Source organism: Gopherus evgoodei, chromosome 2 (assembly GCF_007399415.2).
Source record: "Gopherus evgoodei ecotype Sinaloan lineage chromosome 2, rGopEvg1_v1.p, whole genome shotgun sequence".
Taxonomy (NCBI): domain Eukaryota; kingdom Metazoa; phylum Chordata; order Testudines; family Testudinidae; genus Gopherus; species Gopherus evgoodei.
Genome location: NC_044323.1, coordinates 83,084,798 through 83,108,190, shown reverse-complemented (window position 1 = coordinate 83,108,190; position 23,393 = coordinate 83,084,798). Strand labels below are relative to the sequence as shown.

Genomic DNA, 23,393 nt, shown 5'->3' with positions numbered 1-23,393 from the left:
TGATATAAATGTTGAATTTATTCATGTTATGGATTTCTTTTGAGGACTGTTTGGTGAACTAGTACAATTCTTGCTACAGTTGATTTTTTGCGCAGATCTTTTTTTCTGCCTGTCTGTTTAAAAAATTGATATACAAGGCTCTAAACATTCCATCATCTTGTCAGGTCATCAGTGTCCTTTGAGGCCCCAAAGTTGTAAACTTTAAACACTTTTTTTTGCTATGTATGATATATCTTATAGTTAATTTCTATTGTGACAACTTTGCTTTGTTAAAGAAGGGAAGAAAAGAAATACATCTATGGTCCCCACTCACAAAATGAAAAAGAATTGAGCAGAGCCACATATAAGGTTGGCATTTACTGTTTATTTAAGATCAGTTGCCCAAGGCAAAGCCAAAGGCTGAAAACATTCCTTACTGGATGGGGGGGCGGGAAATCAAGATGAGTACCTTTCTTTTGAGATCTTTATTGCTTACAGATTGTGCTTAATGGAGGAAATCTCCAGATGCATAGAAAACCTCCAAATCGTCAAACGACCAAGAACACACAACTGATTTGTTTTTTGGACTCTTTCCAGCAAGTAGTAATGGATACATAGTAAGAAGTCACTCTAAGACATGGTTGTTATAAACGATGTAAATGTCATCTTAAGAAAGGGAGACTTCTTATATCAGTAGATATACATGACATAGAAACAAAACAGAGACATTCAAAGGAACATTAATTTATTCCTGTACAGTAAAATAAATTCTAAACCCTGAAATATATTAAATTTCACTGAGAATTTATCTGGCTATTAGTTTTTTCAATTTTTTTTCTAAAGAATATAGTGCACATGAAATTTGCTGAATTGATAGTCCTGCAAACAAAGGTCTTATCACTGAAGATAAAGCACAACCACAGATTTGGAAGCTCTTTATGCCGCCACAGTGCAAAGATCCTGCTCTGGAGAGACATTGTGTGTTTGTGTATGATATGCATGTATTCATTCAATAGATCTGAAACTAAATCAACATTTTTTAGGTATTAGGGGGGCTAATTACCAGGCAGTGAAGTGGTCTGTCCAAGCTTAGGTTTAAGTAAGTTGAACAAGTTCTTCTGGAAGTTTGGTTTGGAATATTAAATTCCATCATTTCAAAGTATGAATCGGTTTGCAGTTCTTGATTTAAAATATGTATATTTCCATAACTCTAATTGACTAAATCATCTGAAGTAAATCTATTTTGTGATAGCACCAAGATATTTTTAGTACAAGGTTCTTCCATTTGGCATTTTTACAGTGCCAAAGGTCTATATTAAGTGTCTTTCTGTAGTAGCGTGCATCGAAGAAAACCGGGTATCTTTGTTTACCTATATTTAGATGATTGGCTGCTGAAGGCTTTGTTATGTGAAGATTTGCACTGAGGTTCTACCTCCCTACTTATGGATTAGGACTACTTCTGAATATCAAAAAGTCCAATTCATGTCTGTCAGAGAATCCATGTTATAGGAGCTATACTGGACTTGGTAGCAGAGAGCGCTTTCCTTCCAGAGGAAAGATTGGTGGTGATGATGGAATTCCAGAGATTCTGTGCCATCAGACCGAAAAGTAATTTTCTATTTGGGTCTAAGAGGTCTCATGGCAGTGTCTATTTATGTTACTCCATATGCATTCCTCAGAATGAGGCCAATGCAGTGGTGGATGGCTCAAGTTTACAAGCCAAAACCAGACATTATTTACATGCTAGTCACCATGCCTCAGGACACTTTTTTTTTTTTTGAAGAGGATAAACTGAGTCAATATTCTCAAAGGCATACTGTTCAGTTCCCATTTGTCACAATAATCTCAATGTATCAGACAATGGATGAGGAATTCGTCTGGGTTCTCCTATAGTTTGAAGTCACTTTCAGGAAAAGAATTTGCAGATAAATGTTTTAGAACTGAGAGGAACTTCACCTGGCTCTCAGATCTTTTCTTTCTCAAATAAGGAAGAAAGTTGTTCAGGTAACGATGGACGATATAGTTGGCCCTTATATTATATCTGCAAGGAAGTAGGTGCCCTATCTCCTCTGCTGTGTGCAAAGGCAGTCAGTCTGTGAGACTGGTGCAGTCTACACGTCTATCTGTTTAGCAGGGTACAGTAATATATTGGCAGATGAGCTCAGCAGAGAAATTTCTCAGATGCACAAGTGGCCTCTGAGGGACCAGGTGGTACAAGAGATCTCCAGTTGGGGTTGCCCCATTGTGGATCTGCTTGCAACCAAGTTCACCAAAAAAAAGTCTTTTCTGTTAAGTGTGGGAAAGAGCAGCGAGTCCATCTTGAATGCTTTCCGAATGCAGTGGTGAGAGGTCCTCCTGTATGCTTTTCCCCGCTTTTCCATTAATTCAGATGGTGGTGAGGAAGATAAGAGAGGAAAAGCAAGAGTTGGTCCTGATTTCTCAGCTTGGCAGAGACAGCAATGGTATGCAGACCTGCTTCAGTTGTTGGATGGAGTTTACGGATTCTTTCCTTTGGCTCCAAACTTTTCTCAGCAGTATGGCAAATTATTCATCTGGATCACCAATCTCTCTATGTAACATCCTGGCCTATCCGACTTTGAATAATTTTGATCAATGTGTTTATCATTAGTCAGGCTATGTTGCTTAATTCTAGAAATGGTTTAGATTTTTTTTAATGAAAAAATCTGGCTCACCATTTACAACTTTTGTTCTGTGTTTTGGAATAATGTATTTGAAATGGGAGGGGCTCTTTAATTTGTCTTTAAGAGTTAATTTGGTTCTTTCAGTTTATCATGTTTTGATTGATGACAGATCATTATTTGTGTGTGATACAGTTAAAAGGTTTTTGAAGAAATTATCCAACTTGTATCCCAGTGTTGAGAGATCTGGTTCTGCCATGGGCTATTAACGTGGTCTGATCTATGCTTATGAAGCCCACAGGTAAATGTAAAAAAGCAACCATAACAGAGGGCTAGACGAGGAGGAAATGGAAAATTACAATAGGGTCATATGAGAAATAAAAGGGAAATCAGTGGGGGAATCTGCTCAACATCTTTGATTATAGCGAAATATAAGGATTATGGGGAATAGATAAAAAATTGGAAGTATTAGTACATAAGCTAAATTCTGACTTAAGTTACATCAGAGATCTGTTTTGCCAAATTACTTTTCCCTCAGATGTCTGAGTAGTTAAAATCCCCCCATTACTGCTAGGTCTTGTGTTTTGCATATTTCTATTATTTGTTCTAGATGTCTCTTCCACCTCCACGTCCTGATTTGATTGTCTATAGTAGACACCATCATGATGTCAACCCTGATTTTTTCCCCTTTTATCTTTACCCAGAAACTTTCAGCTGATCGACCTTTCAACTTTCTGGCCCTCAGAACAAGTATATATATACTTGATGTATTATGCAACATGTCCTCCTTTTCCCCCTACCCGTCCTTCCTAAATAAGCTATAACCCCCTATACTGATATTTCAGTCATGAGATTTATCCCAAATATTTTTCAGTAAGTTCTTGCAAAATATTGGGGACAACTTTTTATTTTGTTAAGCAGAGGACGAAACCAGGGGGACAGCCATTTTAGACTTGATTCTGACTGACAAGACAGAACTAGTTGTAAATCTGTAGGTTGAAGGCAATTTGGGTGAAAATGATCATGAAACAATAGATTTCATGATCATAAGGAAAGGAAAGTGTGAGAGTTGTGAAGAGATAAACAATAAAGAGAATGGACTTCAAAAAAACAAATTGTTACAAACTCAGAGAACTGGTAGGTACTGTCCTGTGGGAAGAAAATCTAAGGGAAAAAGGAGTTCATGAGAGCTGGCAATTTCTTGAGACAATATTAAGGCACAACTGCAAACTATCGTGATGTGAAGGAAAGATAAGAGGAATAGTAAGAGGGCATTATGGCTCCATCAGGAGTTCCTTAATGACCTGAAAATCAAAAAAGAATTCTACAAGAAATGGAAACATGGACAAATTGCTAAGGAGCAGTAAAAAAAAAAATTGCACAAGCATGTAGGCACAGACTCAGAAAGGCTAAGGCACAAAATTAGTTATGCCTAGCAAGGAACACAAAAGGGAATAAGAAGAGTTTTTAAAATGCACTAGGAGCAAGAAAAAGACAAAGGAAAGCATAGGTTCTCTACTCAGCAGGGAGTGAGAGCTAATTCCTGATAATATCAAGAAGGCTGAGGTATTTAATGCCTATTTTGTCTTCACTAAAAGGGTTAACGATGACTGATACTCAGCATAGTTAATATTAACAACAAGGTGGAAGGAACAAAAGCCAAAATAGAGAAGGAGCAGGTTGAAGATTGTTTAGATAAATTACATCTATTCAAGTTGGTGGGGCCTTATGAAATTCATCCTAGGAAGCTTAAGGAAGCAGCTGAAGCAATCTTGGAACCATTAGTAATTATATCTGAGAACTCCTGGAGATAGGTAAAGTCCCAGAGGACTGGAAAAGGGCAAACACAGTACCTGTCTTTTAAAAAAGGAAACAAAGATGACCAGGAAAATTCTAGACCCGTTAGCCTAACTTTGATACCTGGAAAGATACTGGAACAAATTATTAAGCAATCAATTTGTAGAAGAAAATAGGATTATAAGGAGTAGCCACTGTGGCTTTGTCAAGCACAGTTCATGCCAATCCAACCTAATTTCCTTGTTTGACAGAGTTACTGATCTAATAGATGGGGAAGCCATAGACATGATATATCTTGATTTTAGCGTTGTGGTTGACACACTTCTACATGAAATTCTCTGAAGGAAACTTGGGAAATGTGGTCTAAAGGAAATTACTCTAAGGTGAGTTCACAACTGGTTGAAAGACTGTACTCACAGAGTAAGTTACCAATGATTTACTGTCAGAGTGGGAGAGTGTATCTACTGGGGTACAGTATTATTTAATATTTTCATTATTGACTTGGAAAATGGAGTGGAGAGTTTGCTTATAAAATTTACAGATGACACACCGCACTGGGAGGGGTTCAAGCTTTTTGGAGGACAGGATTAGAATTCAAAATTTAAAAAAGTTAAGTTAGAGAATTGGTCTGAAATAAAAAAGACGAAATTCGATAAAGACAAGTTCAAAGTACTACATTTAGGAAGGACAAATCAAATGCACAACGGCAAAATGGGAAATTGGGCAGGTGGTAAGTACTGCTGAAAAAGATCTGAGCTTAGATCGGATCACAGACATAATATGAGTCAACAATGTGATTCGGCTGCAGTAAAGGTTAATATCATTCAGAGGTATATTAATATGAGTGGCATATGTAAGACATGGAAGGTAATTGTTCCATTCTACTCAGCACTGGTGAGGCCTCATTTGGAGTAGCGTGTCCAGTTCTGTGTGCCACGCTTCAGAACAGATGTGGATAAACTGGAGAGAGTCCAGAGGAGAGCCACAAAAATGCTAAAAGGTTTAGAAAACCTGGCCTATGAGGAAAAGTTTAAAACAACAACAACAACAACAACAAAAAACAGGGCATATTTAGTCTTGAAAAAAGAAGACCAGAGGTCCTGATAACAGACTTCAAATATGTTAAGAGCTGTTATAAAGAAGATTGTGATCAATTGTTTTCCTTGTTTTCTGAAGTTAGGATAAGAAATAATGGTCTTTATCTGCAGCAAAGGAGATTACATATTAGGAAAAACTTTCCAGCTCTCTAAGGACAGTTAAATTGTACATTAGACTTCCAAGGGTGATTGTGGAATCCCCATTGTTGGAGGTTTTTAAGAACAGGTTGGACAAACACCTGTAAGGGATAGTCTGTTTACATGGGTCCTACCTCTTTGCAGAGTGCTGGACTGGATGATCTTTCAAAGAACCTTCCAGCCCTACATTTCTATCATTCTTTCTTTTTTCTTTTTCTTTCCATTTTGTGTGATGTGACTTGGTAATTTTTCACATAGTGTGTGCTCAAATACAGTACGGAATGGTGGTTTAAGAAGAAAATTTCCTTCTTGACATTTAATTTCCTTGTTTCTGTTTACATCAGTTGGCCCGTGGTATTGTTGAAATATATATATTTATCATTAAATATATATGTATTTATAAGTATAAGAGCTAAGGCCCCAGTCTGTTTGCTGCAGTGAAGTCCTGTGTCCAGGCTGAGCCTTATCTTTGGGCTGCTGAAGGACCGATTGTGTCATACTGAGGGGACAGACTGGGCGGTGTTTATTGTCCTCCTTACTCTTTTTAGATGTCTACCCCAATTTACAGTCAAATTCTTGGTTTATTTTTTTTAAAGTAAAAGTAAATCTTTTACTCACGCTACATTGTCAGATTATTTTTTCAGTGCAGAATATGTAATTACAATTCACAGTCAAATGAAGATTTTGATTTCTATAATCCTGAATACTCAAGAACAAAAGTTAATTCTTTTGTGATACAGCTTTAATATATTCTAATTTTCCAACTTTCATCTTTGTTTAAACTAAGTGTTCTAGCAAGTGATTAGAAAGATGCTGAAATAAGTTCTTTATTTCCCAAATCTATTTCCAGTCTGCTTTTGTAATAACACTACATTAATGTTTGAAATTTTTATGATTTTTTATATATAAATGTTATACATACATAAGCTCACTGTGTGTGTGTGTGTGTATCTTAAAATATATTATCCAAAACTGAAGATGACATGTTAATTAAAAGTACACTACTTTTAGATTTTATGTTCTTTCTCAGTGATAGGAAAGCTTCTAATCTGCTGTTGGCTCCTCCACAACCAAAATAAATAGCAAGATAGAGTAAAATCAGTCATTTATTCAAATGGAAATATTGACCTCTTTATACTTTTACATTTTGAATGAAAAGGAAGCTTACCTTTTGTCTTTTCAGATATATTCACCTTATTAGTACTTGCTTTCTCATTTATGTGTGCCTGATTTTCAGAAGTACTCAACACCCACAACTGTATTTGAAATCAGTGGGAACCAGAAGTGCTTAGTGCCTCTAAAAATCAGGCCCTATATCTTTTAGTGCTCTTCTGTAAAACTACTTTGAATCTGAGAAAATCAGATAGTGTTGCTTTTTTAATATTGCTATATACATGCTGTTTATGGTTCATGATACTGGCAGGTTATCTGGTGTACGAAAAGCTCTTCAATCATATCTTGAGGATCCATTTCTGTCAGCTTACATAGCTTATGTCCTGATAACAGGACAAGATGTATCCTTCAGTTGAGGCCAAATATTAGTTTAGCTCATGCTCCTTTTCCCAAGAGTTAAGCAGAAAATGGTACAAGGCTTCTTGCTTATATGGTGTTTGAGAACAGGTCCCAGGGGGGCTAAGGGAACCAATCTCAGGTGGCAGCAAATTGAATTAATCTGAAAGCCTCATTGAGTTGATAGAGCACTGTGACAATACATGACCATTTCCCAGCCAAGATATAAGAATGACTGTGGTTATCTGGTACAGGGCATGACTCATCTCTGCACTGCCTGGCACACTTTTGAGGGACAACATTTTGTTAAGAATAGCTAAAACTGCATCTGGATATTGCTGAAGATCTATTACTATTCATAATAACCATTCTCTGCTGCATAATGCTTTGGTTATGACTTATTTATGGTATTTTAATTCATTTATTAAATATGGTGTTACTTATTTCAAGTGACACAGGAGCCCCAGTTTGTGTGCCTAATAATCATTGATATGTAAGAGAGAATTAATACTGCTATTAATCTTTTGAATATGTACAGTGAGTATTGTAAATACATGTATTTTTTTCACTTGTGCGGTTCAGAAAATCATTTAAACTGAAATTTAAAGGAAAAGATTGAAAATGTATATTAAGTTATTTGCAAACAAAAATATCTGAGAAATAAGGGTCCAGAAGCTTAATTTTGATAAACTGCCCTTGTCTGAGTTTTTAAATGGTTGTCTACTGTACAGGATGGTACACTAACAAAACTGTTGTTAAGATTGGGGGCTAATTCTCCTTTGATTTACAGTTGTGTAAATGAGAAGTAAATCTATTGAATCAGTTGCGTTATATCAGTGTAAAACCAGTGTGAGATGAGAATCAGGCCCCAGGAGTCAATTGTTCTTGTTTAAGTAGAACTGAAGTTTAGACAGTGGTAACGAATTAATATGACACTTAAGATGAAAGTTTCCTTTAATAAGAATTATACTAAATTCCTACATATATCTATTTAGTCTTATATGTTTAAAAATTAAACATCGATGATCAGTAGAGGGAGGAGATAGTTAGGAATATATTTTTAATGACATGAAAAGTTTCATTATTGTTGCTCAGTTGATAGTGGTTACGACTGTGGAGATATAAATGTCAGAAATCCAAAGGGAATGAGATGGTAGGGTAAAGTGGAGAATAATATAAGAGAAATAAATAATGCCATTATGAGCATTATTCGTGAAGACTGAGTGTGCTATAGACTAAACAAACTAAATCTCTGGAGTACGTCTATTGTCTGTCTGTCTTTCTTGTGTTTAAATTAACTTGACCAATTCATCAGTTGCATGTAGTCAGTGTTGAAAGACTTTGCTTATTCACAGGTAGAGCTGGAAGGAAAACGATGTAGTGGACAATGAGGAAAAATATCATGTGTTCTGTCTTCAATTTCTGTTTGGTAAATGATCTGTTTATAAAATATAACATCTGATTATGCAGTCTGTATTCAAGTAAACCTTTCAATAGAGTCAATAGGAGTTATCCAGAACACAAATTGTTGCATGATAAGGTCCATGATAATATACCTTAATTTCCATGCCTATCAAGTGCTTGACCCTTTTGTTAACATCAGTATAATAACTGGTATTCTTATTGGCAAATTTTGTGATATGAACATCTGTTCATGTAGAGTTGATTGCTGAATGCTCATGACACAGTAAGACACAGTGACAACTTTCATTCTCTGCTGACCTATGCTGGATTCAGAGTGATCACTTGGAGATGGAAGACTTACTTTTAAATATTATTTCTATTATCTCCTTGGATTTATTTACAGTACAAGACAAAGGAAGAGGGGGACATAAACTTTATATTTCAAAGTAGTTGAATTTTCCTGTGAAATGACTTCTTCCCTAAGGATTTTCCATATTTTTCCTGATATCTGTGTAACAAGACTAAGAAGCAGTATTCAGACAACACAAATTATTTTGCTGTATTTGCCTTTTATTTAAATAGTTCAGAAAAGTAAAGTCAGAGATAGATAATAGTAACTAATATAAAATGCCTTTTTTCCCCTCTAGGAAGAACGTGTTGTGAATCATATGGCGGCGAAGATAGTTGAAAATGTTTGCACCCCTGATTCTTTTCATGCACGGGGATTTATTACAGGAGAAATTGGACCTGTTTTATGGTACCTTTTCAGACATTCCACTGTAGATTCTCTGAGGATAACAGCTATTTCGGTAAGGAGCTTCTTCTCAAAACATCTAAATATTCTAGTATTGTTAATTTGAAAAGCTTTTGGAGAGCATTCTATACATATATTGAAATATCTTTTGAATATTATTTTGATATGTGACATGTTAACACTTTTATTTCTATGTACATTTTTAAAACTCTATGATAAACCTTCAGTAATCTGTTAATTTTGTAGGAACATTGCATTCTTAAGGTATGTCTACACTGCAAGTGAAAGTGTGACTGTAGCACAGGTGGACATACCAGTGCTAGGCTTAATCTTGCCGGCACAGGTTACAACAGTAGTGAATATGTGGCACCATGGGCTAGCAACCAGAGTACAAGCCTGTCTGGGTACTCTGGTTGCTAGGCTGTGCTAAAGCCTGTGCCACCGAGTCTTTACTACTATGCCTCTAACTTGATATAATGCTGTACTCGGGAGCCAAAAAATCGTATCACGTTATAGGTGAAACCGCGTTATATCAAACTTGCTTTGATCCGCCGAAGTGTACAGCCCCGCCACCCCGGAGCACTGTTTTACCGCTTTATATTCGAATTTGTGTTATATCGGGTCACGTTATATTGGAGTAGAGGTGTATTGTTACCCTTGCTAGCTAGATTGAAACTAGCATGGGCGTGTGTATGGGTGTTAAAATCATACCTTCAGCTGCAGTGTAAATATACCTTTAGTATTAGTTCTGTAGGCAAACCCAGTGCTTTTACTTGTGTAATGATGGCTACTTTATGGGTCTTGCAACACAGAAATTTCTTTTCTTTATATGCTGTGATAAATGAAGCAGGGGATAGCTCCCTTTTATGGACACCCAACCAGCCAGTTAGATCTAAAATCCCTCTTGGTTGCTTTTCTCTGCTTGCTTTACCTGTAAAGGGTTAAAGGTCCCCCAGGTAAAGAAAAGGAAGTGGGCCCCTGACCAGAAGAGCCAATGGGAAAGTAGAACTTTTAAAATTTGGGTAAGAAACTTTCCCTTTGTCTGTTCTCTCTAGGCTGGAGAGACAGAGTAGCAATGCTGTAAGCAGCTTAAGCCAGGTATGATTTTAAAGCATCAGGTCATTCCTAAAACTACTTATCTGAACTCCAAATGTGTAAGTAGATCAGAATGTTTAGCTGGACACAGTCAGGTTTATTTCTTACTTTGGCTTGTGGATCTCCTCTGTGCTAACCTCAGATACTTTTGTTTGCTTGTAACCTTTAAGCTGTACCTCCAAGAAAGTTATTTTGGGTGCTTAATTTTTGTAATTTTCTTTTAAGATATAGCGAAAAGCCCAAGTTCCAGATGTATTTTTTCCCTTTTTGTTTTTAATGAAATTTACTTATTTTAAGAACAGGATTGGATTTTTGGTGTCCGAAGAGGTTTGTGCATGTTGTTTGATTAGTTGATAGCCACAGCTAATTTCCTTTGTTTTCTTTCTCTGCTCTTTCCCGAGTGTGTGTGTGTGTGTGTGTGTGTGTGTGTGTGTGTGAGAAAGGGCTTGAGGGTACTCCACAGGGAGGAATTCCCAAGTGCTCCTTCCTGAGTTCAAAGGGGTTTTTTTTGCATTTGGGTGGTGGCAGCGTTTACCAAGCCAAGGTCAGAGAAAAGCTGTAACTTTGGGTGTTTAATACAAGCCTAGAGTGCCCAGTATTAATTTTTAAAATCCTTGCAGGCCTCTGCCTTCTACACTCAGAGTGGGAATTCAGCCTTGACATATGCAAAGGCAACAAACCTTAATTTGCTTACAGATGGAAATTGACTTCAGTTGACTTTTAAGCAAGAGGAGCCTTGTGACAAATATATTGCTAACTTGTGAATCTTATAATGTTTGAAAGTTTTGCTCTGACCTGGAAAAAGCCTCAAAACTGACTTGTATTGCTCTGCTAACATAATGTTATTCCTCTCTACGGGTATGTCTATGCTACCTGCTGGATTGGCGGGTAGCGATCGATTTATCGGGGATTGATTTATCGCGTGTAGTGTAGATGTGATAAATTGATCCCCGATCGCTCTCCTGTCGACTGCTGAACTCCAGCTAGGCGAGAGGCGGAAGCAGAGTCAACAGTGGAGCCACAGCAATCGACGCCGTGCTGCAAGAACGCGAGATAAGTTGAACTAAGATACAGCAACTTGAGCTACGCTTTTCTCGTAGCTGAAGTTGTGTATCTTAGGTCGATTTCCCCTCTCTGCCCCGTGTAGACCAGGCCTACCACTGTGACCAATAAATTTCTCTCTACCCTTGTTCGTGTTCTACTTGTTTCAGTGAGGTGACTTATAATTGATCCTGAGAAGATCCTAATGTTGAAAGCTAATATTGTACAAATGCCTCATGAGTTCATAATTGCCTCTTGGACTCATGCTTTACTGCACTGTCTGTGGCTAGTATTCAAAAGGTTCTGTCTTCCAAGGAATCTTTAAAATTCCTGCAGTGCTACAATACTGCATTTAATTGTTTTGGCAAGCGGGTTAGAGTATAATTATTGTTTGTTGTTAGTATTATAGAAGAGAGTAGATGACCCAAGCAAAAATCAGTGTCCCATTGTTCTAGATGCTGTACAAACGCATATTAAGAAACAGTCCCTGGCCTGAAGAGTTGACAAGCTAAATATGACAAAATAGAGAGAGAGTGGGAGGAAGGGATGCAGCATACAACAGAAGATTGGGAACTGAGGAACAACAAGATTGTGAGTTGCCAACATAACCCAGGAAGTCTGTGACAGAATTGGGAGTTGTACCCAGCTGTTGTGGTGCCTGTTCTGGGTCCTAAGCCTTCATTATAGATGATCATTTTGGACGTATATAAATGCCCTTGGGTTAGCTATGTAATAGCCTTTCAAATATAAACTACACTCATTTTTTAAAACTTTATAAATTCCATAGTATGTTGGCAATATTTTTTAAGGTATTACCCAAGATTTTTCACCCTTGTTGAGTGGGAAGAACTGGAGGAATGGACAGAAACTACATTAGCAGCCACTATATTCGATGTTAAACTACTTTTTGTTGCTATGGTTTAGAATTTGAGGATCTTGTTGGATTCCTAGCTGTTTCCAGCTACTAGTGTTACTAATATGGTTGATGTTCAATTAGAGAAATGTAGCAGCATGTTAATAAAGACATGAGAGAAAATTAAAAATAAACCAACATGGCACAAGAAATATTGCCCTTAAGAAAAAAATCCACGTTGAAGGCATACTTGACATGTGCCTCTTTTGCACATATATGGGAAACTTGCCAACATGACCAAAAAAAAAAGCCTGCAGAAGTGCTACGAACTTTTGGAATATTGTGGCTGCTGCAGTTTAGGATGGGATTTTACACTTATTCTTTATGGGCTCAATATTGTCTTTGGAGGATTAATGTATATATTTTCTATGCCAGAAGTGGCCACTGGTTTTGTCGAGTCCAGGTCCAAAATTGTGAGAGCTTTTGTATTCCTTTGAAATACGTTTGAGTGCTTTATTAGATTATTAGGACATGTAAATAGCCATTCTCTTGTTAAGGGTGCTATTATAAACCTGGTTTTAGCACTTCTAAAATCCATGAGCAAAGGAATATTAACCTCAGCAGTGATGGGTTAGACCTGAGGTGGAGGTATAATGTTTCTGCCGCATTTGTAGTGAGTTACACAAGAAGTTCCTGAAGTAGTACTGTTACAATTCAGGGCAACTGCACCTGTGTTCTTCCTCCATGGTCCAACAAGAGCACCCACTCTAGGCTCCTTACTCCTCAGCTGTCACCTCTCTTGGGTGGAGACCCTCATCTCTCTCCCTCCTGACGAGGCTGCATAGTTCCCAATCTAAACTGTGAATTCCCTAGCAACTCACGCTGTCTAAGTGAGCCTGATTTGTTTCTCTTCTGAGGCTATAAACAGCATAATTTCCCACAGATATGTTACCACACAGATCTTTCTAAGCAAGCACATGTATTGTTACAGAGAAAACATATTTAAAAAAAAAGAAAGAAGCTGCAAGTGTGCTAATAAGATTACCAGAGATCACTCCCCCTCACACACATGCGACTAACTCCAGAAGGGACTCTGGCCAGCGTCAATTCTTTCAATCCTTCCCAGGAAGGACTGGGGCTCCACTTGGACAGAAGGGTCCTGTCCCTTTGCTGGATCAGAAAGCAGACCCTGAGTCAGTTTGAACTCAGACTACTTATCAAAAGTCCTTTGTCTGTTGGTCACTGGAGAATCCAGTTTGAACCAGTATATGCAAGCCTGAGTGAATTTGCCTAATCACCTTCCACAGTTCTTAGTTCCTGAAGGGCTGTGATCCTTAGCCCCCACAGAATTGTATATAATCTCTGGCCTTCAATGATCTATAAACTTAAGATCTCCAAACTATATTGCAGGGACTTGCCATATCTGTCACAAGGACACCCTAAATAATGAACTGTTCATGACGAGTCAGAGTCTTCTAACCTTTTTTGCCACACAGTAGCAAGAAAAACAAAAGAATGAGTGAAAAATTTAGCTTACTAGTCTTATTAGTTCTGTTGTGTATAAGTTCTTATAAGCCACTCATCACCGTAGTATGTGAATACCTCCTCGTAGCGGGTTAAGCAATGGTACTATACATCTGTCACCTGTTGTTCTCTGATTCTCTTTCCAGTGAGAAAAATGTGTGGAATGGAGTGTCTTGTTTTAGTTGTGTTGTGGTTTTGTTTTTGTTTTTTTTAAATATTCATGTTGCTATGTATTTATGTTAAAGAAGTTAAGGTTAGAGAAATGTGCCTTGCACTTGGAGTGGAAGGTGGTGAGATTTGTGACAGTCCTTAGTTCCTGGAGGAGTTCATTCTACAGTTGCCAACCAGTGCCAAAGAGAATTCTGTCTCACAAACGGATGCGCTTTTTACCTTTATTTGTAAAGAGTTGCGTTCTGCAAAGGGAGTGCAGCTGTCAATCAGTCTTCCTCCCAGAACTCTAGAGATGGTCTTTTTGATATTCTGAGACCAGACCTTGTAGTGCTTTGAAGATAAGGGCCAAGATCTTGAACTTGATTAGAAATTCTAAGGGAAGCCATTGTAGAGAGTGGAGGATAGGTCTGATGTGTTTGCAATATTATGTGTTGCTCCGGAGATATATTACAACAGTCTGTATTAGCTGGTGTTTCCTAGGTGCTGAAGACTTCATTCTCAGTTATATCAGACTGTAGTACAGCCACGAATGGAGGCAGGCATGAATAACTGAAGACACAGGTCATTGTCCACCAAGGTGGGATGCAGTCACCTAGTCAACAAGAAATGATAGCAGCATCCATGAGCATTGTTTTCTGTGTGAGAGTTTAGTGTCAGTGAGGAACCCAAGAGTATTCTTAAATGACAAATGAAATATTGTGAAGGTGTACCTTTGATTAAAGGAGACTACACTATGGCTGCAAACTCTTCAAAATACTTTCCTGTGCGGCCAGCATCACCCCTCTCTTGTTCAGTTCAGCTTCAGTCAGCTGTTCATCATCCAGGAGTTGATCTCATCCAAGAACAGTGCCATCTCCGTGGTAGTGCTGTGGTTGCTTGTGGTGAAGAATAGGTACAGTTGTGAGTCATTTGCATATTACTAGTGCTTGAGTCCATGTCATCTGTCCTGTTCCCTTGGTAGCTGCAAATCGGTGTTGAAAAGGACTGGAGAAAGAATTGATCCTTGTGGGACACCACAAGTGAAGAGTCTCGTGGTGGAGCTGCCTTTTCCAATAACTGTTTCTCCAGGGTGGAATCAAACCATTTTAGTGCCTTACCCTGGACTCCCACCACATCTCTCAGGAGACATCATCTCATGGACAAAACTGTTAAATGCTGCAGAGAGGACAAGGAGGGTGAGAATCATCATCTGCCTTTTATCCAATCACAGGAGGAGATCATCCATTGGTGCTACTAAAGCAGTTTCAGTTCCGTGTCCTGGCCAGAATCCAAGCTGGGCCAGGTCTAGAATGTTAGCTTCAATTAGATGAGTTTGTACTTGGCCTTCGGCTAGCTTCTGTGTGAGCTTGCTTAGGAAAGTTGGGTTTGGTATTGGATGGAAGTTGGCTAGAATCAAAGCATCTAAGTCTGAGTTTCTTCAATACTGGTTGGACTCGTGTGTGCTAGAAGGAAGAAGGGAAATTTTTTCTCTGTATTATGTTTTGGCTATATCAGTCAGGAATGGAACCAGTTCATGATTCTCTGGGGTTGTCTGCGTGAACATTTTAGTTTGCAGCAAACTGGGATGTAAATCTACTCCATGCTAGCCTGCCACATATTAACGGTCTGTGTGGACCCTGCTGATGTCCACTAACAGTTCCTTAGTGCACTTTGATCTACTCTGGTTTCAAATTGGGGTAGATCAAAGAGTATTAAGGAACTGTTAGTGCATGTCAGAAGAGACCACACAGTTAATGCGCAGCAGGCTAGTGTGATTGTAGATTTATACCCCCCAGCATTTCGCTGAATGTTCATGTAGACAAGCCCTCTTTCACAGCTAGGAAGGACATGGGTCAGATTCACAAATCTTGGGTCAAGACCATTCACCGAAAAAATGCAGCTTCAGTTGATATGAAACTATTTGCAAATTCATGCCAAATATTTCTTGCTCAACTGAAAAATCATTTTTTTTTTCAGCATTGGCAAAATGAAACATTTCATTTCAACCTGACTCAAAATCTTTCAATTCTTTTTTTTTTTTTTTTTTTTTTTTTTTTTTGACATTTTGCAAAAGCAAAGGAGGAATAGATTGACAAAGCTCTTGGGGCATAGGGAAGGGGAGGATCTCCATTTATAAGGTTTAGCTGAGTGGTTGTGGTACTCTTGTGGAATGTGGGAGATGTAGAAAGTTTCTCCACTTTAATTGGATAGGGATTTTGTATCGAGAGAGTTTGATTATTATTATTTTTTTTTTTAGCCCTACCAGCTGCTCCAAGAATCTTATCAATACTAATGAAACCAATTGTGTGTCTCTGTGTTAAACTCAGTATGGGGAGAATTCTTAATTTACTTGAATATTGTGATTATGGCATGATCCCTTGAGATTCTTTTCTTTCATTTAAAATGTACCTTTCCTCAATTTTTACTTTGAGATTTTTAAAAAATCTTTATTTTGTTTCAAATACTATAGATGAATGGCTTTCTTCGTGTGCTATGTGAACCCCTAGGGATTTGCAGGGGGTCTGCAAAAGTTATTACCTCTGGGGATCTGCAGACTATGTCTAAAATTTCCAAAGGGATTCACACCTCCATTTGAATTTTTTTAGGGGTCAGCAAATGAAAAAAAGGTTGAAAACCACTGCTGTAGATCTGTTTCATACAGTTGGATAATGCAAAACTGATTAATTCCTTTATCTTTCTTTTGCTATTATCTTCACTGACATCACTTATTTATATAAAGTGACATCATTTCCTTTTATTGTTAGGTATCTGACCAAATTGAGAGAAATTATGTTCAAACTTACTATTTGACTTACCTGTGCAGATTGAAAATAACATTGCTCTTCTTCCTCCTCACCTGGATTATTTCAATGGTCAAAAAAGTTAGATTTGATATGAAAGTGTGGCATGTGTTTGATGAATTTAGTGATTTTTTTTGTAAATATTAGTTTTAAATTTTATATGAACCCGTACTCTAAAGAAATGGGAGTAGTTTTTCTTGTTCCTTTATAGGCTTAATTGCTTATCATCTGCTTTTCCTTTTTCCTTAATTAAAACAAAAAAACATTACTTCCTTGTTACTCTATATAGTTAAATCAGGATATTCACTATTGTGTATGGAAGAGCTAAGCAAAATTAATTTAACTAACATAGACACCGAAATTATAATAAAATAACCATTTTGTATTATGATATTGTACCTTAGCAAGGAATAACATTTACACTAATAAAATGCTTGATTAAAATTATTCTTTCTAATTTATAGAGCAAGTTGCAGTGTGTGTGTATATAAGTGTGGGGGAAAATTAAGCCATATGAATTCACTACTTTTGTCTGCTCCTAAAAATACAATGGGAAAAGCTGTTGCTGTTCATTGATTTTCTTATTCCATTAGTTATTTTATTAAAATGAAAGTAGCATTACTTAATGGGAATATCTTATTTATATAGGCTTTATGCAGAATTACTCGTCACTCACCCAGTGCTTTCCAGAGCGTGATTGAAAAGGTCGGGTTAATGGCTGTTATAAACTCATTGGCAACTGGAATAAGTAAAGTTCAACAGTACATGCTGACCATGTTTGCTTCTATGTTGTCATGTGGGATTCACCTTCAGAGACTGATTCAAGAAAAGGTTTGATTTAAACTTTATACTATTATTCTTGATTCTATGATTCTGTCTTGCACATGTCATTTTGGTATACCAAAAACTGTTCCTGACTCTTCATAGACTATGAAAGGTCATATGACAACTCATCAACCCCTTTTTTTTTTTTTTTTGTTCTCCCTTAATATTCACTTTGTTTTGTAGGGGAGATAAATAACAGCTCAAGTTATTGAAACGCATTGCTACACTCCCCCAAAAGCTGAAAAAATTGGCAAAGGAATTGAGATTTCCGTACTGGATGAGGCCACTGGTCCATCAGGTCTGAAGTCCTGCTTTCAACAGAATGTAATACCTGATGCTTCAGAGAAGTAGGAACTCCCTTCCCCATGTAGTGGTTAGCCAGTTGTGCAATGTGGAACATGGGAAGTAGGGGAGAGGAGGAAGGATGTGGTGGCAACAAATTCCCTCCTAGTCATGGCAAGTGTTCATCTTCCACTCTGAAGTCATTAGTCTGTTTATAATTATCTTTTCATACGTAACTACAAGTATTGCAGTTCTTCAGTATTTATTTTGCATCTTTATTTTGTATAGACCTTTTATTGATACTATATCCCAAAAGTATCAGAGGGTAGCCGTGTTAGTCTGGATCTGTTTACATGCATCTGAGGAAGTGGGTATTCACCCACGAAAGCTCATGCTCCAAAACGTCTGTTAGTCTGTAAGGCGCCACAGGATTCTTTGCTGCTTTTATATATCCCAAAACACAGTAGAGTTACCAACTGAAATAAAAAGAAGAGAGAAGTTGAGACGCGCAGACAAAACTTGAAACTGGACAAAGTTTATCATAAGGAAATCTTTCATCCCTATGGTCTATCTGGTCTTTGCGGAACAAATTTCATTCTCTTGGTATGGTAATTACCTTTACCTTGGCTGGAACATCTGCATCTGCTTAAGAGAGCTGTACAAGTATTTCCTTGTTTTTCTTCTGCTTACAAAACACCTGCTTGTTGGCTCTTTTAAGTATACCAGGAGTTTCCCATTCTTTCTGTATAGATTTTTACATAATGATGTAATTTTATGCTGCTGGTAAACATTTGTATGTAGCTCCATAGATTTGCATGGCACTGTATAGTGAGACTCAGGACATGCACCTTTCCCTGCGGAGTTTATAATTTACATGTAGTTATCAGTCACCATTTTGCATCTGATGGGTTCAGAACTCCTTTACTAAAATGTGCTTCTCGTAGCTGGCCTTGTGTTTGATAGTTTTCGAAGTGCCCTCAGATCTCTAGCAGTCACACATGCCATTGTATGCGTTTTTGGTCATTCACTTTAATAGAGAAGACCATTTGAGCAGACACAATAGTGTCTCTCGGGACTTGATACTGAAGTCAAAAAAATTACTACCTGCTATCTGCACAATGGAGGATATAATTAAAACAAAAATGTAAAATAATGAGGTACAGAACTTAACAGGACTTTTTTTGCAAATCTCAAGAGGTGGGACTTATCTGTAATTGAGTTGCTGGTTCAGCTAAAATTCAGTAAATTCAGAAGGCTGTAGCCTGGCCATCAATTGATAATGACCCTAAGGAAAAAACAATGAGAAATGCATGAGAACAGCTACTTTGACATAGTACCGTTTGACATTTAAAAGAGAAAATGTGTAGTGATTGAAGCTAAAATTGTACTAGGATTATGCTATCCATATAGGTCCTTAGGCCAATTTGTAATGTACCTAAAATGTCTTGCTGAAATAATCATTTTATTAACTTAAGACATTTTTTAACAGAGTTACAGGTCCTGATAAATGTCTGTAATTTATCTTCTAGAAGATGATTAAAAAGCTACTTATTTTGATCACCCAATCATTCCTTACTCTTTAAAACAAAAGAAATTCACTTCCATTCCTAGTCAATAAATATTCCACATCAGTAAGAATGTAAGTTTTCTTATAATTCTTTTGCAAAATATATTGTAAATTGATACTGCATCTGTTTTTAAAAAGAATTTACTTGAGAATCTTAATTTTGTTTCCTGTGAAAATTATACTCTCCTTGACTCCTGACTCCTATCCATCTTTCCCAACATCCTGACGCTGCTCCCTTTTTAAAGCCACCTCCATTTTCTTAAATGTGCCTATGTGCCTTGTGAATCGTTGTGCTTCTGTATGAAGGCATAAAGAGTGGATGGTGGCCACCCTCCATCAGTTCCTTTTTAGCACTCATGGCAGTGAGATGGAACTTAGCTGATGTCCGACCCGCTAGGCTTTAGCTTTAGCTAGATGTCTCGAAAGCTTCTCCAAACTCTCTGAAATGTGTCAGAACTATTTATATTTTTATTTTTAGTACCCTTGTCTGTTGTAGTGCTTGTCAAACAGAAAGCTGCCTGCAGACCTTCCAGACAGAGTCCTGGAATGGCAGACTTAAAACCCACAGGTTTCAGGCCTTCTCTGTCTTGCAATACTGGTACAACAGATACTTGTTCTGCTTGAGAGTCTCACATCTGAAGCAAGTGTTTGGTCTGTCTCTCCTTTGCTGTAAGAATCCGCAAATCAAAGGATGTGAGGCTGAAAGTCCATCTTCTAGAGTAATCTGTGAGAATGTCATCAGATCCAGAAGAGATGCAGAAGGGAATGCCGATGTCCCCGGTGGGTGACCGTGGCCTGCAGGCAGGAGCCCAAGGAGGGAGAGACTTGCCTGGGGGACCAGGATAATACCAAGACCTCCTGTCTACCTTGTTCCTGTTGGCTCTCTCCACAGATCTCTGTTGAGGGACCCGTACTCAATTCCGCAACTCTGGTGACCAGTGGTGGCATTCAGAGGATCGGGGATAGTACCCTGGCAATCAACGCCTGATGCTTTGAGAGCAGTGCTGCTTTGTAGACCAGAAACAAGAGGACTGACGTCTCGGAGACTGTCAACATGCTCGCGATGATCTGTAACAACAATCCAGAGATGGGACTCCAGGGACAGGTGTCTCAACCCTCTGGAGTGATGCCATGGACTGGGAGACTGGCTCGGGCTCTCCCAGCACCAGAGCTCTGGGGACGCGCCTCTGCAGACTGCCGGAAATCAACACCAGTTTATTTCTATCCCTCACATTCCTCTTCAGGGACCCTTCTCATGAGCATCTGCTCACTCAGGAGGTGCAGGGCCTTCTGCGAGTGGGAGCCATGGAGGAAGTGCCTCTGCACTTGAGGGGGAAAGAGTTTTACGCCCACTATTTTTTTGATCCCAAAGGCCAAGGGTGGTCTGCACCCCATCCTTGACCTGCAGAGTCTCAAGAAGTGTCTCAAGGGTTGAAGTTCTGCATGATCTCCCTTGCCTCCATCATTCCTTCCCTGGATCCAGGAGACTGGTATGTTTCTCTCAACCTAAAGACGCTTACTTCCACATATTGATATTACACTGACGGTTCCTACATTTCGTAGTTGGGACTGCGCACTACTGATTCAAAGTGCTCCCTTTCGGCCTGGCAATGGTGCCAAGGGTGTTTATGAAGTTCATGTTGATGGTGGCAGCCTGCCTCAGATGTCGGGGTATCCAGATCTACCTGTACCTCAATGACTGGCTCATCAAAGGCCACTCTAGGGTCCAGGTTCAGCACAGCGTCAAGATGTTGTGAACCACTTAAACTCTATCCTTTGGACCACGATTATCGGATTGGTGCTCAACTCTACCTGAGCCAGAGCATTCCTGTCCTAGGCCAGGTTCAGGGCAATGTCAGATCTGATTTGCCAATGTCATTGCCCACCTTCTTCACCACTACTCAGGTCTGTCTCAGACTATTGGGGCACATGGCAGCTTGCACATACGTTGTCCAACATGCAAGACTCAGACTACACCCCCTCTAGATCTGGCTGTGTTAGTCTACTCCCCGGCCAGACATCACCTAGATCAGCTTATCATGATCCCACCACAGGTACTTATGTCACTGCAGTGGTAGTCCAACTTGATTCTGGTGTTGGAAGGTACACCATTCATGAGCCTGCGACCCACTGTCTCTCTGATTTCAGATGTGTCCAACCTCGGTTTGGAGCACATCTCGGTATACTGCAAACTCAGGGGTTATGATCTTGAGAGGAGCTAACTACATATAAATGTCAGGGAGCTCAGAGCAATCTGTCTGGTTTGTGGAGTCTTCCTTCCCCAACTGTCCGGTCAGGTGGTGCAGGTGTTGATGGACAACACGGCCTCCATGTTCTATGTCAGCAGGTGGGGGGGGCAGGGCAGCTTGTTCGTTGGCTCGGTGGCAGGTAGCCCTCTGTCTGTGGGACTTCTCAATTCATCATGCAATCCACCTGAAAGCCTCACACCTCCCCAGCATACAGAAAACACTGGTGGATCACCTCAGGAGATCCGTCTTCTCTCACCACAAGGGGTCCCTTCACTGTGAGGTTTTCAGAATGTTCTTCCAGAAGTGGGGAGCTTCCCGAATGGACCTGTTCCCCATCAGACAGAACAGAAAATGTAATCAGTTCTGCTTTTTTCAAGGCCTCGGCAAGGGTGACCAGGTAGCAACTGTGAAAAAACAGGATAGGGGGTCGTGGTTGTGGGTAATAGGCACCTATATAAGAAAAAGTCCCCAAAAATGGGACTGTCCCTTTAAAAACTGGACATCTGGTCAGCCTAGCCTCGGCAGAGGCTCTCTTTCTGATGCCTTTCTCCTGCCTTCGTCAGGAGACCTGATGTACACCTTCCTGCCATTTCTGTTCATCAGCAAAGTGCTTCTAAAGGTCAAGATGGACAAGGCACGGGTTATTATGATAACCCCAGCATGGCCTCGCTAGCATTGGTTCAGCCGTAGCAGCCCCGTCGCCACTTCCCAGATGCCCGGACCTACTCTCACAGGATCACAGTCTGCTCCTGCATCTGAACCTCACCTCTTTCTATCTCATAGCTTGGATGCTGCGTGGCTGAATTCAGAGGAACAAGCCTGCTCTAGTCAGGTAGAGCAGATTCTCTGAGAGCAGAAAGCCCTCCACCAGAGTAACTTATCTGGCAAAAGTGGAAAGCATTTCTCCTGCTGGGCATTGGAGTGCAATATCTTCCCAACCCAGTAGTCTCTGCAGTCCATCCTTGGTTACCTGTTTTACTTAAAGCGCCAAGGCCTTGTCTTCTCTTCGATCAAGGTGCGCCTGGCAGCCATATCGGCCTTCCATCCTTGCTTCCTGGGTAGATTGGTATTCTTGCATGAGATATCGATTAGGTTCCTGAAAGGCCTTGAAAGACTTTTTCTGCTGATCCAAGACCCGGTTCCCCAATGAGACCTCAACCTGGTCCTCTCCAGGCTCACAGGTCTACCCTTTGAGCCTATTGCTTCTTGTTCTTTCCCACTTGTGATAAGGTTGCATTCCTTGTAGCTCTTACTTTGGAGAGTTGTATCTCTGAGACTAAAGCACTCAGTACACAGTATTTTGCAAGGACAAGGTCCAGCAATGGCTCATCCAGCCTTCCTGCCAAACGTGGTGTCGCACTTCCTTGTCAACCAAGATATCTGCCTCCTGGTGTTCTGTCCAAAGCCTCATACAACCAATGAGGAGAGCCAGGTGCACACTCTAGATGTCCAGGTGTGCCCTGGCTTTCTACCTGGAACGCACCAAGCCCTTCCGCGGACTGGCCCAGCTCATTATCGTGATAGCTGACAGGAAGAAGGGTCTCCCAGTGTCCTCTCAGGATTTCAAATTGGATCACCATCTGCATCTTTACTTGTTAAGAGCTGGTGCGGGCTGTACCTTCACTAGTAGTGAAGGCTCACTCGACTAGGGCGCAGGCGTCTTTGGCTGCCTTCCTGGCGTATATTCCT

The 23,393-nt window shown here is 39.4% G+C and overlaps 1 protein-coding gene across 6 annotated transcripts in view; it reads left to right on the top strand.

The window, feature by feature from the left end:
- The window catches only part of ULK4 (unc-51 like kinase 4), a 447,445-nt gene that overhangs the window by 91,903 nt on the left and 332,149 nt on the right, over positions 1–23,393 (top strand). For all 6 annotated transcript variants that reach the window (XR_003998867.1, XM_030551188.1, XM_030551184.1 and 3 more), the window contains exons 20-21: positions 9,211–9,372; positions 17,430–17,612. Coding sequence is in view for 5 of the 6 variants with exons in the window: in XM_030551188.1 (XP_030407048.1) it covers positions 9,211–9,372; positions 17,430–17,612 (345 nt within the window). In the remaining variant the exon portion in view is untranslated. The remainder of the gene's footprint in view (positions 1–9,210; positions 9,373–17,429; positions 17,613–23,393) is intronic.